At 38.2% G+C, this 13422-nt stretch overlaps 1 protein-coding gene across 4 annotated transcripts in view; it reads right to left on the bottom strand.

Moving 5' to 3' along the window:
* MYLK (myosin light chain kinase) overlaps nt 1-13422 on the bottom strand; it is a 224104-nt gene that overhangs the window by 82673 nt on the left and 128009 nt on the right. For all 4 annotated transcript variants that reach the window (XM_061370054.1, XM_061370055.1, XM_061370056.1 and 1 more), the window contains 3 exons: nt 7202-7339; nt 5562-5759; nt 4135-4381 (listed from right to left, as the gene is read on the bottom strand). In XM_061370054.1, coding sequence (XP_061226038.1) covers nt 4135-4381; nt 5562-5759; nt 7202-7339 — 583 coding nt within the window. The remainder of the gene's footprint in view (nt 1-4134; nt 4382-5561; nt 5760-7201; nt 7340-13422) is intronic.

Raw genomic sequence — 13422 nt, 5'->3', positions numbered from 1 at the left:
GAGTCAAGAAAGGATCGTTATTTATCATTTCAACCCCAATGGTTTCACGGAGATTCTGACTGATTTGTTATCCCTCAACTGCATGGGCTGGAATTTTGCAGACTGCAAATTGTTCAAACGTCAATAGATGAACTACAGTAGTGGGTGAATCTGTTGTTCTTTTTATACTTATGCAGCACCATTCCTTGAGGCCTGAGCAATAACAGCCTCAGTGAAGCATTATCAGGATAATTAAAATGAAGAATGCAAATGTGGAAGAATCAGAGTTCTGTGTCTGAAACAAAGACCAGAGAAGGCTACAATGATCATCTTTGTATAATTCACACTTAGTAGTCTGCTATGTAGTAAAAGGCAAAGCAAACACGTATTCTAAATAATGCTGAGGGATGGTTAAGACATAAAGCCGACCAGCAATCATTGATGGATCACACTAGGATCACCCTAGGCTACCCAGACTTGTCAGCTCACTCTGATGAAAGGAGACAGAACTAAGAAGAGGCAAGTATTTCTTTTGTCAAACCCAAATTTTTAAGATCAGAGTTTTAAATTCTGATCAGCCAACACAAAGTAAAATTGTGGTGGCAGTAGGATAGAATTTAGAGCTCAAGAATAATGCAGAAGAAAATTGGAACATATATAACACTGGTAGGAAACCATGGCCAAACTAAATTAAAGGAGTTGGAGAAAGAATGACTCCCTAAAGGCAGCTATGCAGCATGCTTCTAAAATTAACACATGAAAAGGAGTTGCACATTTATTTCAAAATAAAATGATTATGTTTAAAAATAGCCCACTGTCAACTTTTCTATAAACTCTTCAGTGAATTGACTCGTGGTTTTTCAGTTATTCCCTATTTTAAATGGACTTTGTAGGAGTTTTTGACAGAAAGACACTAAACACAGCTCTCCTCCTCTAAGGTACTGTTAAAACTGTTTCTAAATATATAAACAATTTTATATCGAGTATTCAAGACAACTACAGGCAGTTCAACACCTATTTAGACAAGACTAGTTGCTGCTGAAAATTATCTAAGCTCTATTGCAAGCTTGAAGTAATACAGCTGACATTTGATTCCTTGGGTATTCCTGAGGCAGCTACTTCTCTGTCATACAATAGTATATAAGCAATTGTCTAAAAGCATATGGCTTTCTCTTCCCCCAAAAGTACCTGTAATTTTAGAAATGACAGCAGGGTAAAAAGAGGAATCAGTATTCTCCTTGCTCAGAATGAAGCATATCTTTGCTTATTATGGATCAGAAAAAGCCAACATGATCCCTGGCTATTTCTACAGTAAAACGATTAGGGAATAACTGAAACAAGCATGTTGTTCTCTAGCTACAAATTTACTTCTACTTACCAATCCCCCTCCCCCCCCCCAATTGTTCTCTGCTAATTTTCTGAAATGATTTATTTTTCAAGTGTACATTCTGTATGTTCTAGAGTTATGATACTGTCAGACACTGACAAATGTCTTCAGTGATGAATTTGGCCTGGGTAATCACCAGCTACACCTGATCATTAAGGCTGACTTAAGTCAGCCACAACAAAGTCCTCCACAAAACCTTCTTGGCTCTCCTTTGCTCTTCCTCTTTCCTACTTCCACCACTGAAGTTTTGCTGAAGTATCTCATTCTCTTTCAGTTCAAGTGACACCATCAGCATGTCCAGGCACACAAACGGAAGTGTGGAAACATACTATTGAAAGGTAACAATTCTCACAGTTTGGCCTCCTCTGTTATGTAAAAGCTAGAGACCTTAATAAAATTGAACTGGTGTTTCTAATTCTGCCAGAAGTCGAGTGTCTGACATGCCACTGATCCCCAAAAACGCTTTTCTTAGATGCAAGGACGTATGTAGACATGACCTGTACAAATCAGCATTATGAATGCCGTAGATGACCTGGGCGATAGCAAACAAGCCAATTGTTCTAAGTCATTTCACAATTTATTGCAGAGCACAAAGGATCTAAATCTACTGAGGAGCTTATTTGCAAAAAGGTTATGGCACATATAGCTCTACTTACATAGATGTTAGTAATAAGACTTGAAATTCAGTGCAGAAAAACTTCGTTATAGGAAATCTTGATATAAACAGTTACACTTTTCTGAAGCACCCTTTCCTAGTGAAAATTGAATGCCTAGTCTGATTTTAAATACTAAAATATACTGATGCTAGTTTCTGGCTGCCTGTGCTAGTCTGTGGAAACATACCTTAGAGATAGGCATCTACACAGTGACATCTCCATCATTCAGGCAATGCTGACTGGAAAATAAACTAGAACTATAAAAATAAACTCACTGTTTAGAGGTTAAATGGGTAAAATCTATTAAAATATGCCCTCCTTCCTTGGATTAGGAAGACATGAGTAATTTGTTTGCAGTCAATCAAAGGGGAATTCAGTTTTAATTCTTGTCCTAGACTGAAGTATATGAAATTAAAGTAACTTGTTTATAGCATGAAAAAAGACAAAACCCACCATAAACCAGGCAAGTGCAAGCAATGCAGAACTGCAATGCTAACACTATTCGGCAGTATCTGTCTAAATTGCCTGCCAGACTAGTCTGTCTGGACTAAAAAACTAGCATGTGGAGCAGAACAGATAATTTTCTTCCACTGTAATGGATTCAAATGTCCATGATGGTTAAATAAATTCTAAGAAAGTCACAAATATTAGCCAAGTAAGGCAATAAATCTACATGTACATTTACACGCACAGTAAATAGCATAGAAAAAATGATAACATCAATTTAAAGCTGTATACTAGGTTTTCTATGACCACATAGGAGATATTTAATTAAGGCCAATCTTCACCACTGGAGGTGGAGAATGTTGTGGTACTTTCTACAAGGTAAAGAACCAGCAAATCTGATTCATCATTATCCTGGGCTCAGCTGTAACAGTTATTTTTCTCCTTCTTAGCAGCTGGTGCAGTGCTGTGTTTTCCACTTTAGTCTGAGAACAATGCTGATAAAACACCAATGCTTTTAGGTTTTGTTAAGTAATGCTTACTCCGGATCAAGGACTTTTTCAGTGTCATGCTCTGTCAGAGAGGAAGGGCACAAGAAGCTGGGAGGAAGCAGAGACAGGACACATGACCCAAACTATCCAAAGGGGTATTCCATACCACAGCACATCATGCCGAGTATATAAACCGGGGGCAGTTACCCAGAAGTCCCAGATCACTGCTTGGGTCAGGCTGGGTATCAGTCAGTGGGTGGTGAGCAGTTGTATTGTGCATCACTTGTGTTCATTTTTTTCTTTTTTCTTTTCACCTTTCAGTTTTATGTTCTCTCCCCTTGTTATTTCCCTTGTCATTATTATTATTGGTGGTAGCAGCAGTGGTGTGTGTTATACCTTAGCTACTGGACTGCCTGTATCTCAACCTGTGGGAGTTACAGTCTTTTGATTCTCCTCCCCATCTTTCCAGAAGTGGGGGTGGGGGAAACAGGGAGTGAGCAAGTGGCTGCGTGGTTCTGAGTTACCGGGCTGGGCTTAAACCATGACAATCGTTTAAAGAACAGTTATTTTACCAGAAAATAAATAAACAAAATAAATTCAATAAAATTCAAAATAGCTCTTCCAAATTCTGCAGGAATGGCAATAGGTTTAAAGCATAAGCGTATCTCATTTCATCAGAAAAAGACAACTACAACTTCCATATAAAATTCAAACATGGCCAGGAAATCCTTTCTTTCCCCAGTGGTATGGATTATAATCTTGTGGAACAGCCCTTCTTGGTTAGGTTGTTCCCATGGAAAGCATGGATCCTTTAAAATATCTGGAGAGATGTCAAGCTCGATAAAAAATAGCTCCAAAATCATGACACTGATTGTGGTTTCCCTTGCTTGGACCCCCCCCCCCCCTTTTTTTTACCCATATTGCTGCCACAAGACTTTGTTTCTCAGGATCCCAAAAGGAAACTGTACTGCTTTGCCCTTCTTTCTGACTTTTCTTGTGTTTCTTCTTTCCTCTTTATTGGTTCTTTACGTCCCTCAGAAATATTTTGCTCCTTTAGTACTCTACTGATTTATGAGAATGGGATGGAACTCTTGTCTTCTTCAGGTGGGAATTTCAACTTGAGGATAAATACAACTAATTGTTCCAGGGGAACAAGCTGTTTTCATAGCAAACATACCTGAGCTGAATTTCGTATTGCCCTGCATGGCGAGACTGCACATTCCTCAAAACCAGTGTGAAGATGTCTTCATTTTGCAGGATTTCACATGCTGTTCCCGGCATTATTTCTTGTCCATCTTTAAACCAGTGAACAGTGGGGAAAGGATCTCCAGCAATGGCACAGGATATAAGGACATTTTGCCCAGGAACTGCTGTCACTGATCGTGGTTTGCTAATGAACCAGGGCTGAATACCATCCTGAGGTTCTGTAGTTTACAAACACAGTTTGCAAATCAGGAGAAAATGGCAAGCTTGAATGTAACTGGTAAGCTAACTAATTTCAGGGAAAACAATCACAGACAAGCAAAGTTATTTTGAACATGCAGGGTGTAAGTTTATAATCAAAAATAAGTCAGGCTTTAATTTTGGAAGTGACTTGTGTTGGTACTAAAATTAATCATTTATTTGGCAGTTTACTGGCTCTATCCAGGCTTATATTAAGAGAAAAACAAAGGGACTTTAAAGCTCCCCTAAAAGGAATCTTGAAGATTTTTCCTTATATAGAATACAGAGAATATGCATACGAATAGCCTTAAGGACAAGTGATGGTACTACGACAGATGTGCTGCTGAGAACTTATGTAATAAATCATGATTAACAATTTATACAATTGCATTTAATATGGAAGATTGACACTGAGACTAGATTTCAGGGGAACAGACAGCGACAACAGACTACAGACCCACCCCAGGAGGCACAGCTCTCTGAAATCCTGGGGTTAAGATCCTTAAACATAAAAAATACTACAAGTCTCCCACTGATTTATGAGAATTCTCAGTAATGGTGATGGGAAAATGTTGGCATACAGTAAGATTAGATGAAGTCCCCTGTTATGTATGTAGTGAATGCCCAATAGCTGGAAGCTTGTAGGCAATTCAGTGTTTATGGTGGGATTTATATCATATGTGGAGATTCAAAACCAATATTTTGCAGACAGTTCTCAAATTGCAGAAATCATGTGTTCCTCACTTGCTACCACTACAATGCTAATATTGAAGCAAGAATACCTGGCTCCTAGACAGCTTTTCCAAAACCTCAGGGTTTTAATTAGAAAGAATAACATTATTAAATTGTTTATATTAAATCCATAACTAAGCAAGCTTTATAGTTATAATCTGAAGCAGCATTTAGCAGAAGTTTCGCACTGTCCCTCGGAACTGGACTCAGGAATGCATTTTTGAAATAGTAACAGAATGTTCCACAGTAAAAAGATTTCTTTTTAAAGTTGCTTCTGCTCAACACCCTTTTTAATTCAGATGCAGAGAATGAATACTCCTAGCATCCTTCACAACAGACCTTATAAACACTCATGTACTTAAGTAGACACTTCTGCACATTTGAATAATTTTCCTTTAGCATTTCCTAAGGCGGAGAAGAACTTTATACCTTGTACTGTTAATGTAGCCTGTGTTTGAGTTTCTCCTAATTCATTCCAGGCTTCACAGGTGTATTTGCCAGTGTCTTCAGGAAATACTTCCTGGATGTACAGACTGTACTCATTGCCTTTCTTCTCAAAGTGGAAATCTTCTGTCTCTTGGATTTCTTTCCCATTGTGCAGCCAGATGATTTCAGGAGGGGGATTAGCTGAAAAAAAAAGGAAACAATGAAAATCAGACACTCACAAAACACCACCATGTATTGATTTACCAAATGAACAAGTTTGGCTGCTATCTGCCATTGATTTTGCAATTCCATTCAAAATATTCAGGAATTTCATTAACTGCTGATGATGTGTAATGTGGAATAGTTATAAGTCTGTCTTATTACAGCTAAAATACGCATGAATAAGGGAAGCATTTGTACAACAGAAAGGGAGAATGAGTTCTAGATCCCATAAAGTTGATTATTAACAACATTCATACCAGGACTGCCCTTTTCTGCATCACTAATCTTACAGAGTGACAGAATACCAGGTTGGAGGGGATTCAAGGATCATCTGGGCCAACCTTTCTAGGGAAAGCATGACATAGACTAGATGTCCCAGCACCCTGTCCAACTGAATCTTAAAAGTGTTCAGTGTTGGGGAATCTACCACTCTGCTGGGGAGGTTATTGCAATGGCTCACTGTTCTCTTTATGAAAAATGTCCTTCTTGTGTCCAGTAAGAATCTCCTCTGCAGTAACTTGTACACATTACCCCCCACATTTTCCATGTGTCTCCTTGCAAAAAGGGAGTTTTCATCTTCCTTGTAGCCACCCTTTAAATGCTGCAATATGGTGATAAGCTCTCCCCTGAGCCATCTTTTTTCTAGGCTGAACAAGCTCAGCTCTCTCAGCCTTTCCTCATTCAGCAGGCTTTCCAGTACTTTGGTCATTTTTGTGGCCCTTCTCTGCATCCTCTCCAGCCTGTTCACATCTCTTTTTTTTATAAGAGGGACTAAAACTCAACACTGTTTAGTTCCAGGCTTGGTTTGACAAGCACTGAGTGGGACAGTGACATCTTTATTTCTGCTAGTGATGCCCTTGCTCATGTAACTCACCATCCTGATGGCTTTCTTTGACACAGCTGCACACTGTTTACCCACATTAAGTTTGCTATCCACCAGGACACTCAGGTCCCTTTCCAGAGAGCTGCTTCCCAGCAAAGTAGATCCCAGCCTGTGCTACACTCTTGGATTGTACTTGCTTAGGTGCAAGACCTTAAACTTGTCTTTGTTGATCTTCATAAAGTATCTTATCCTTGCTGACATGAATTCAGTCTTGTTTGGTTTACAACAAAAGCTCTTACAAGTCCACTCAGACTTTGTTTCAGTTCAACAGCAGGACCCAATAATAGCATTATTTTTGTTGTTGTTGTTATGATAAAGAAACACCTGTACTGCTCTGAACACATTAACACTGGACAATGTTCAAACACTCTGAAGATCACATTAGACAAACCTAGCTTTTAGTTTCAAAATACTGGTTCCTGGAAGTATTATTTCAAAATGCTAGGGCACCTGCTAAAAGAAAAAGACAGTGGGAAAAACCAAATTCTTTGTGGCAGGACTTAAAATTTTTAAATAATATTGTTCTGTAGCTACGCACCTGATACCTCTACCGTCATTATCACTTGACTTCCATCCATTACTTTGAGGTCAGTCAGGCCTTTATGGAAGATGGGTGCAAAATTCTTGTTTAACTTGACAGCCTGTGAACTTTCTGTATTCTTGCTGCTCTTCTTTTCTGTGAAGTCAAGAAGAGAACAAAAGGGGTCTCGTACTGGAATTCCCATGACAAAATTTAAGTGACCTTAGCTTCAAACCAATTTTGAGTCAGTGGCTTTGTTTCAGCTCTCAGAAGGCAAAAATCACTGAAACCACCCAATATAGCTGGTTTGCATTGCCAGTAGTCCAACCAGAAAAGCAAGAAATGGGAATGGAACTATTCTTCCTCCAGGGATCCTCTTATATCATGGTTAAAGAGATATCTTAGAGTATCACACAGAAGTTTACACTAATTTTCCCCAAGTACATGTGCTTAGGTGCAAAAACACCCCCAACAACTTGTTACCAACAATTCAATGCCTTTAATGACTTCTAAATTCACATAAAAATATTAAGATGTGTTATAAATTGCTATTCTCATGATTGATTAATTAGAAATGTAAACTCACAATAATATAAGGTTTGCCACTGTATGAAACTACAAACCATTTAGATTATTAGATGCTCAATATCAAATGGATTTGAGTTCAACATACTCCTCTCTTGTATTACTGACTGATGATGGGAAAGATCGAAACCTGAGGGTATCAACGTGTATCACAAAACAAACTGTTGGTTTGAAGCCTTTTTTTTTTTTTTAAGGCTCTACAACCAAACTGTGAGTGTTGGAGTTAAACTGATCACTTTTAAAAAGCAAATCTATCTGTAATAGGTATGTAGCTTCCAGTACCAGCAGTGGTCTCCTCCATCTTGGATTCAGAAGCTATGAAGCAACGTCATTGATCTGTGACTTAAACAGTACAGTAGAGCAGGAAAGATATTTCTGCTCTAAAAGCCTGAGCAAAGACACTTCTGAAGCCGAAGTGGTGATCATGACCAAATATAAGAGGTCATAAATATTTATCAGTCACTTGGATACACTTTTTGTTTTGCTTAGCTTGAGTTCAGACCTCTTACGTCTTGCCTTTAAAATGCCACCCAACTTTCTGTCCATACATGAAAATAGCTTCATTTTACTTATTCCCACCTTCAAAAATTTCAAAGATATATCAAGATCATCCAAAATAGTATTACATCAACATGAAGTGCCAGGCTGGAACAAAAACACCATTCATAAAAGGACAGTGATTAGAAAAACTGTAAGCATCTCAGTAAGCAAATCTACCGAACCTCTAGGATGCAAGAAGCTAAGCTTGTCCCAGGGTTATTTGAGCTCAATGTAAATTTGGAAGATGCCTGAAGAGGAAGTTTTCCCTCTTCTCCAGCAAAGGTTTTTCTAGCCAAAATCTTGTCTTGCTGGCTTATATCATAGGTCTTTTCTTGGCACTGAGCAGCAAGATATTGATGAATGTGAGAATGGAAATATGGGACCTGTCTGAGACCGACTCAGTTTGGTGTTATGGACTTAATACTCTGAAATGCCTGATTTACCATCAGGCCACACTGATCAGTTTCAGGGCTTCCTATAGCACCTGTTCCTAAGCAACTAATGCTGCATAGAAAATACTCAAGGATACAGCTTCAAACAACCACTGTACTAAGAAGTATCAGTACATGCTCCTTCACTACTCTAATGCCTTGCAGAAAATCCCTTTGTTCCTCAAATCGAAACAGACTCAGGAAAGAAAGCAGAAATCTATATAATGTCAAAAGAGAGGAAAAAAAGAAGAAAAGAAGAAAAGGAAAAAAAAAAACAAGACAGGAAGGAAGCATAGGAAAAAAAATTAAAAGACAAATAATATGTTTTTTTCTGATCCCTTTTATTGAAATAATTCATATAATTGCAAAACAAGAAGGCAGATATGCAATAAAAGGAGAGAAGGGAAAGGAAAATAAAAGCAGAACTGTGGTTTTAGACCAACAGAGAACCAGATTTGGGGTATGACTGAAGAAGTACAAGCCTTCAGAGAGGACAGATAACAGAAAAATAAGCTGAAACAGCTCCCATGAGAGAGTTAATGGTGATCAGGAAACAAATTTGCTAGTAGCTGTTCTAACAGCAGTTCTCCCAGAACAGACCGAGCTGCCTCCAGCAGAGCCCTGGTACAAACAGCATTAAGTACTCCACATCCCTTGCAACTGACTTTTTGCTTTATTAAACTGGCGTGCCTGTTCCACTTAGTCTAAATAAACGGATTTCTGTAATCAAGGAAGACAACACGGTGTAACAGCCTCAGCTTATTAACAAGAAATGGGTGAGCAGCTACAGAGGAAATAGAGCAAAATAATTTTCCCAAAGGGATTTTTCAGCAATGCTAACTCCTCCAAAATATGAGCTGAAGAAATAAGTTTCATGTACTGGAATAAAGCCACCTTTTTGCAAAGAGCTGCATAAACATTAAAAGGAAGCAAGCATATAATTCACAGTAATTGCATGTATGAATCATAAACCCAACAAGATTACAGAAAAGTTAGGCCTCAGTTTCTGAAGCTATCTCAGATATATCCTGTGCTGGTGAGACCTACTAACATGAGTGACACTGAGAAGATATAGTGGGGGTGCAGGCCCCTATCCCAAAAGAGTGACCTGCAGGATTAAGGAATGACGAACAACTTGTTACTGATCAGTACTCATTATTTGTGAGTGAAAATGTCAAATTAAAATGAAGGGGGGCAGAAGCTACCTCAGCATCGCACAAATCTTCAAAACAGAGTTTACACTGAATTTAAGCACTACATAGGTTTATGCTGACTTCTTGCATGGAGAGACTTAGAGTATCACAAAAATTTTCTGATGTTTCCTGACTTTGCAGCAACAAGTAAAAAATCTTGGGTTCTAATCCATAAATGCTATTTGTTCATTAAGAAATTATAGAGGCTTGTTTCATGTAATATTTCTTCCTTTACTTAAAATTTTATATTGTAGACTTCTAACTTAGAAAAAAAATAATAAATTGACCTACTGACAACTTCAGTTTCTTACAGATATTTTACACAGACAACACAGGCAGTTTTAGATAGTTTTATTTAGTCTTAGTCTAAAATCACTGCATTTTCTCAGAAGGGACTGATAGAATTATGCAGAGGCTAAATTACAATGACTGAATGTTAACTATTTTCAAATTCTTCTAAAGCTTGCAAATGGTTTTAGTTGTTTATTTATTGCATGACCCAGTGCTCCTCTGGTGAAGGCTTTAACATTTCACAAATTTACTTTCAGACAGATACACTGTACACTTTCACAGCTTATTTTAAGGTATCTAAGGGCTTCTTCAATTTTACCCTTTACAGCTCTTGTTTGGAAACATAGCAATCAGTTTGATTTTGGAGGGTACTTGGGAAAACCCTGCTCATTCAAGATTAAGCGAATAATTCCCGTAATTCCCATTCATGGCGAAAAGATACTGTGTGATTTTATTTCCTTTTGAAAACACTTGGATGATTATTTTGCCATGAAAGTAGTACAAGGGAATACATACACAAAAAAACCCAAAACCAAACCCCGGCACTTTTTGCAAAAGGGTAGCTTCAGAAAGGGTAACAATAATAAAAGTTCACATTCCCTGGCTACAGCTAGATGCTGGCTAGTTTCATACATCTGGAACAAAATCTGTGACTGCCACCAAGAACATGAAGGGCAAGGAGACAAATAAAACACAACACAAATAAGGAAGCTGCACACAACAAAAGGCCAGTGTTAAGAGCTTGCTCTTCCTTCATTCCTCCAAAGCCCCTTTCATCCCACAATCTCCTCTGGAGTTCAAAATCTGTGTGCTTTTCACTGACATCTGGCTTCACAGCCTAAAGCAGGGGGAAGGAAGAGAAAGAATATAGTGCTGGTACAATTGCTGAAACAATCTCTTTCATAACACTGCAGGGTATTTTTGCTGCCAAAACTTCAGACAACAAAAATATGGCACATCTGTCACCAGAAAGGAAATCTGGAACCTAAAGAAAATTTTGTCTTGACATCAGCATAAGGGCGTTATTCAGTTATATATCTATGTATCCCCAAGCTTAATCAATTGGATGTGAAAAAGAGGAGATCTGATCTCTTCCTAATATTCTAATGTGCTCTAATCACCTACAGCCATTTAACCTCTGCCTCACCACTACTACTTATTACTACTTGTTACTTTCAAGTAGGAGTTGGTTCACCTCTAAGAACGAAAAAGAATGCAAGAGTTAACACACAGCCACAGTGACTAAAAAAAACTTGCACCCCAGGCAGTTCATTTTCTCCCTTCCTTTCCTTTTCCCAGTCAACTTCTGCTACTGCAGTGAGTTCCACACAGGTGGATCACGTCAAAGCAATCCATGAGTAACATCAGAAAGCACTACATAGGGTGGGCTTGATAAAACACAGGTACAGAACAATAACTTGTTTTCAGACTATGCAACTAGTGTATTTTACAGTAGCCTATAAAAGCTGCCAGAACTTTTTAAACCACAGATGTTGGTTTCATGCAGGTTAAATCGTGCAAGATAATACAGAAGATACCATGACTTTCACAAAGGCGGCTTACAGAGCGCTGAATTCTCAAAGGCTCTTGTAAAATTATGAGATCAAGAAGTTTAACATTTTTTGCAGAGATCTGTGGCCTGGCATAATACATAACGATTCTATGATAAGCCCAGCTGGGCATTAGCTCATAGCCAGTGGTATCTGTCATTTCAACAGGCTTTCAATAAGGTGCTACACAGGGTGATGGATTTAAAAGTCCACCACAATGATCCCACTTACATAGTTCCTACGATTTTTTTGCCTTTCCTCAGGCTTTAGTATGCATGAATGTTGGGAAACAGCAAGTAATAATATGCACAGCTCAGTGGGAAACACAGTCTGGGACAGCAGAAATAGTAAACAAAGCATTTGAAGGGTACCTTATATGCCCACATATAGTTTCAACAAAGCAAAAGGAATGTAGACTTTTCCCACAGCATTGCCTTACCCCTAAGGGTTCATTTTTTTTTGTTAGAAAGACACTCTAATAAGTATCCATATCTATGTTTAAAAAAGCCACTTAGTGCATTAAATCCCCAGAGATTAAGGAGAATTTAAACTCTTCCAGTTTCTTACAAAAATACAGATTTTCAGCATATTTTGATGCCAATGTGAAAAGAGATATATTGCCTCTGATAGACAACTATTTCTATTAATCTTCCATTCTGTCTTCCTGCTTTGTGTAACCAACAGTAAGTTAATCTATCTACAGTGACCATATCACACACTTGTTTTTCTATTAACCTGTACTAATGGAAATTTAAGGTGATAAAAATGACTTTTTTCAATCCAGGATTTATAGATTCCTTACTTACATTTAACCATCACGTATCTGCAGACTGGAAATTATTGCAAGAGAAGTCTTAATGTTAGCTGTCGGCCTAAGCCAAAATACACTTGAATTTTTTTAAACCTAGATGTGGATTGGAACGCAGTGCTTGAAGACAATTGTAAACATCTTTATATTGATAAGCAAGGGATTGTGTTGAGGATGTATATGTAAAGGAAAAAGTGGAAAATTCATGCTGAACAGTTAACCTACTACAAACCAATTGTGCAATACACATGTACCAGCTTAACTGCAAGTATACAACCAACCATTTGCCTTCTAAGGTGGAAGATGTAAGGTAAACCTATACACGCAGACAGAAGGAAAAAAGGATCAATAACCTCACTGTGGCATTTACATTCCCAGATATGATGTTAAAATTAGAGTGAAGAAGAACATCCAAATCAGGATGCAACTTTAAGAAGGTTTCCAAAGACTAACCTGGGTTTTACCTGGCCTGCAGTCAAACAGTAGACATTTTATGGACATTATATATGCCAGTAAATTTTTTTGTTCATTTGCCTACCCAGATGAACTGAAGGCTTTTTAAACGTGAGCTGCAGAATGCTGACATCTGTTGAAATATCATGACTTCAGCATGCTCAACACTGCACAGAATCAATCAATAACTGAGTTCAGAAGGGACCTCTGGAGATCATCTAGTCCAGCCCCTGGCTCAAGAAGGGTCAGCTGCAGCACTGCATATACACACTTTCAATGCAATAACTCAGCTGCACAAGATCAGAGTTACAAGTGGTTACAACCCAAGAATATGCAAAGAACAGAAAATCTGCTGCCTTACGTTCAGAACTCTGCAAACAACTTGCAG

Source organism: Neopsephotus bourkii, unplaced genomic scaffold, assembly GCF_033783945.1.
Source record: "Neopsephotus bourkii isolate Nb327-2 ecotype Australia unplaced genomic scaffold, CSIRO-AGI_Nbou_v1 NB_1526, whole genome shotgun sequence".
NCBI lineage: Eukaryota > Metazoa > Chordata > Aves > Psittaciformes > Psittacidae > Neopsephotus > Neopsephotus bourkii.
Note: the sequence above shows the minus strand (reverse complement) of the source record. Positions and strands in the feature narration are given on the sequence as shown.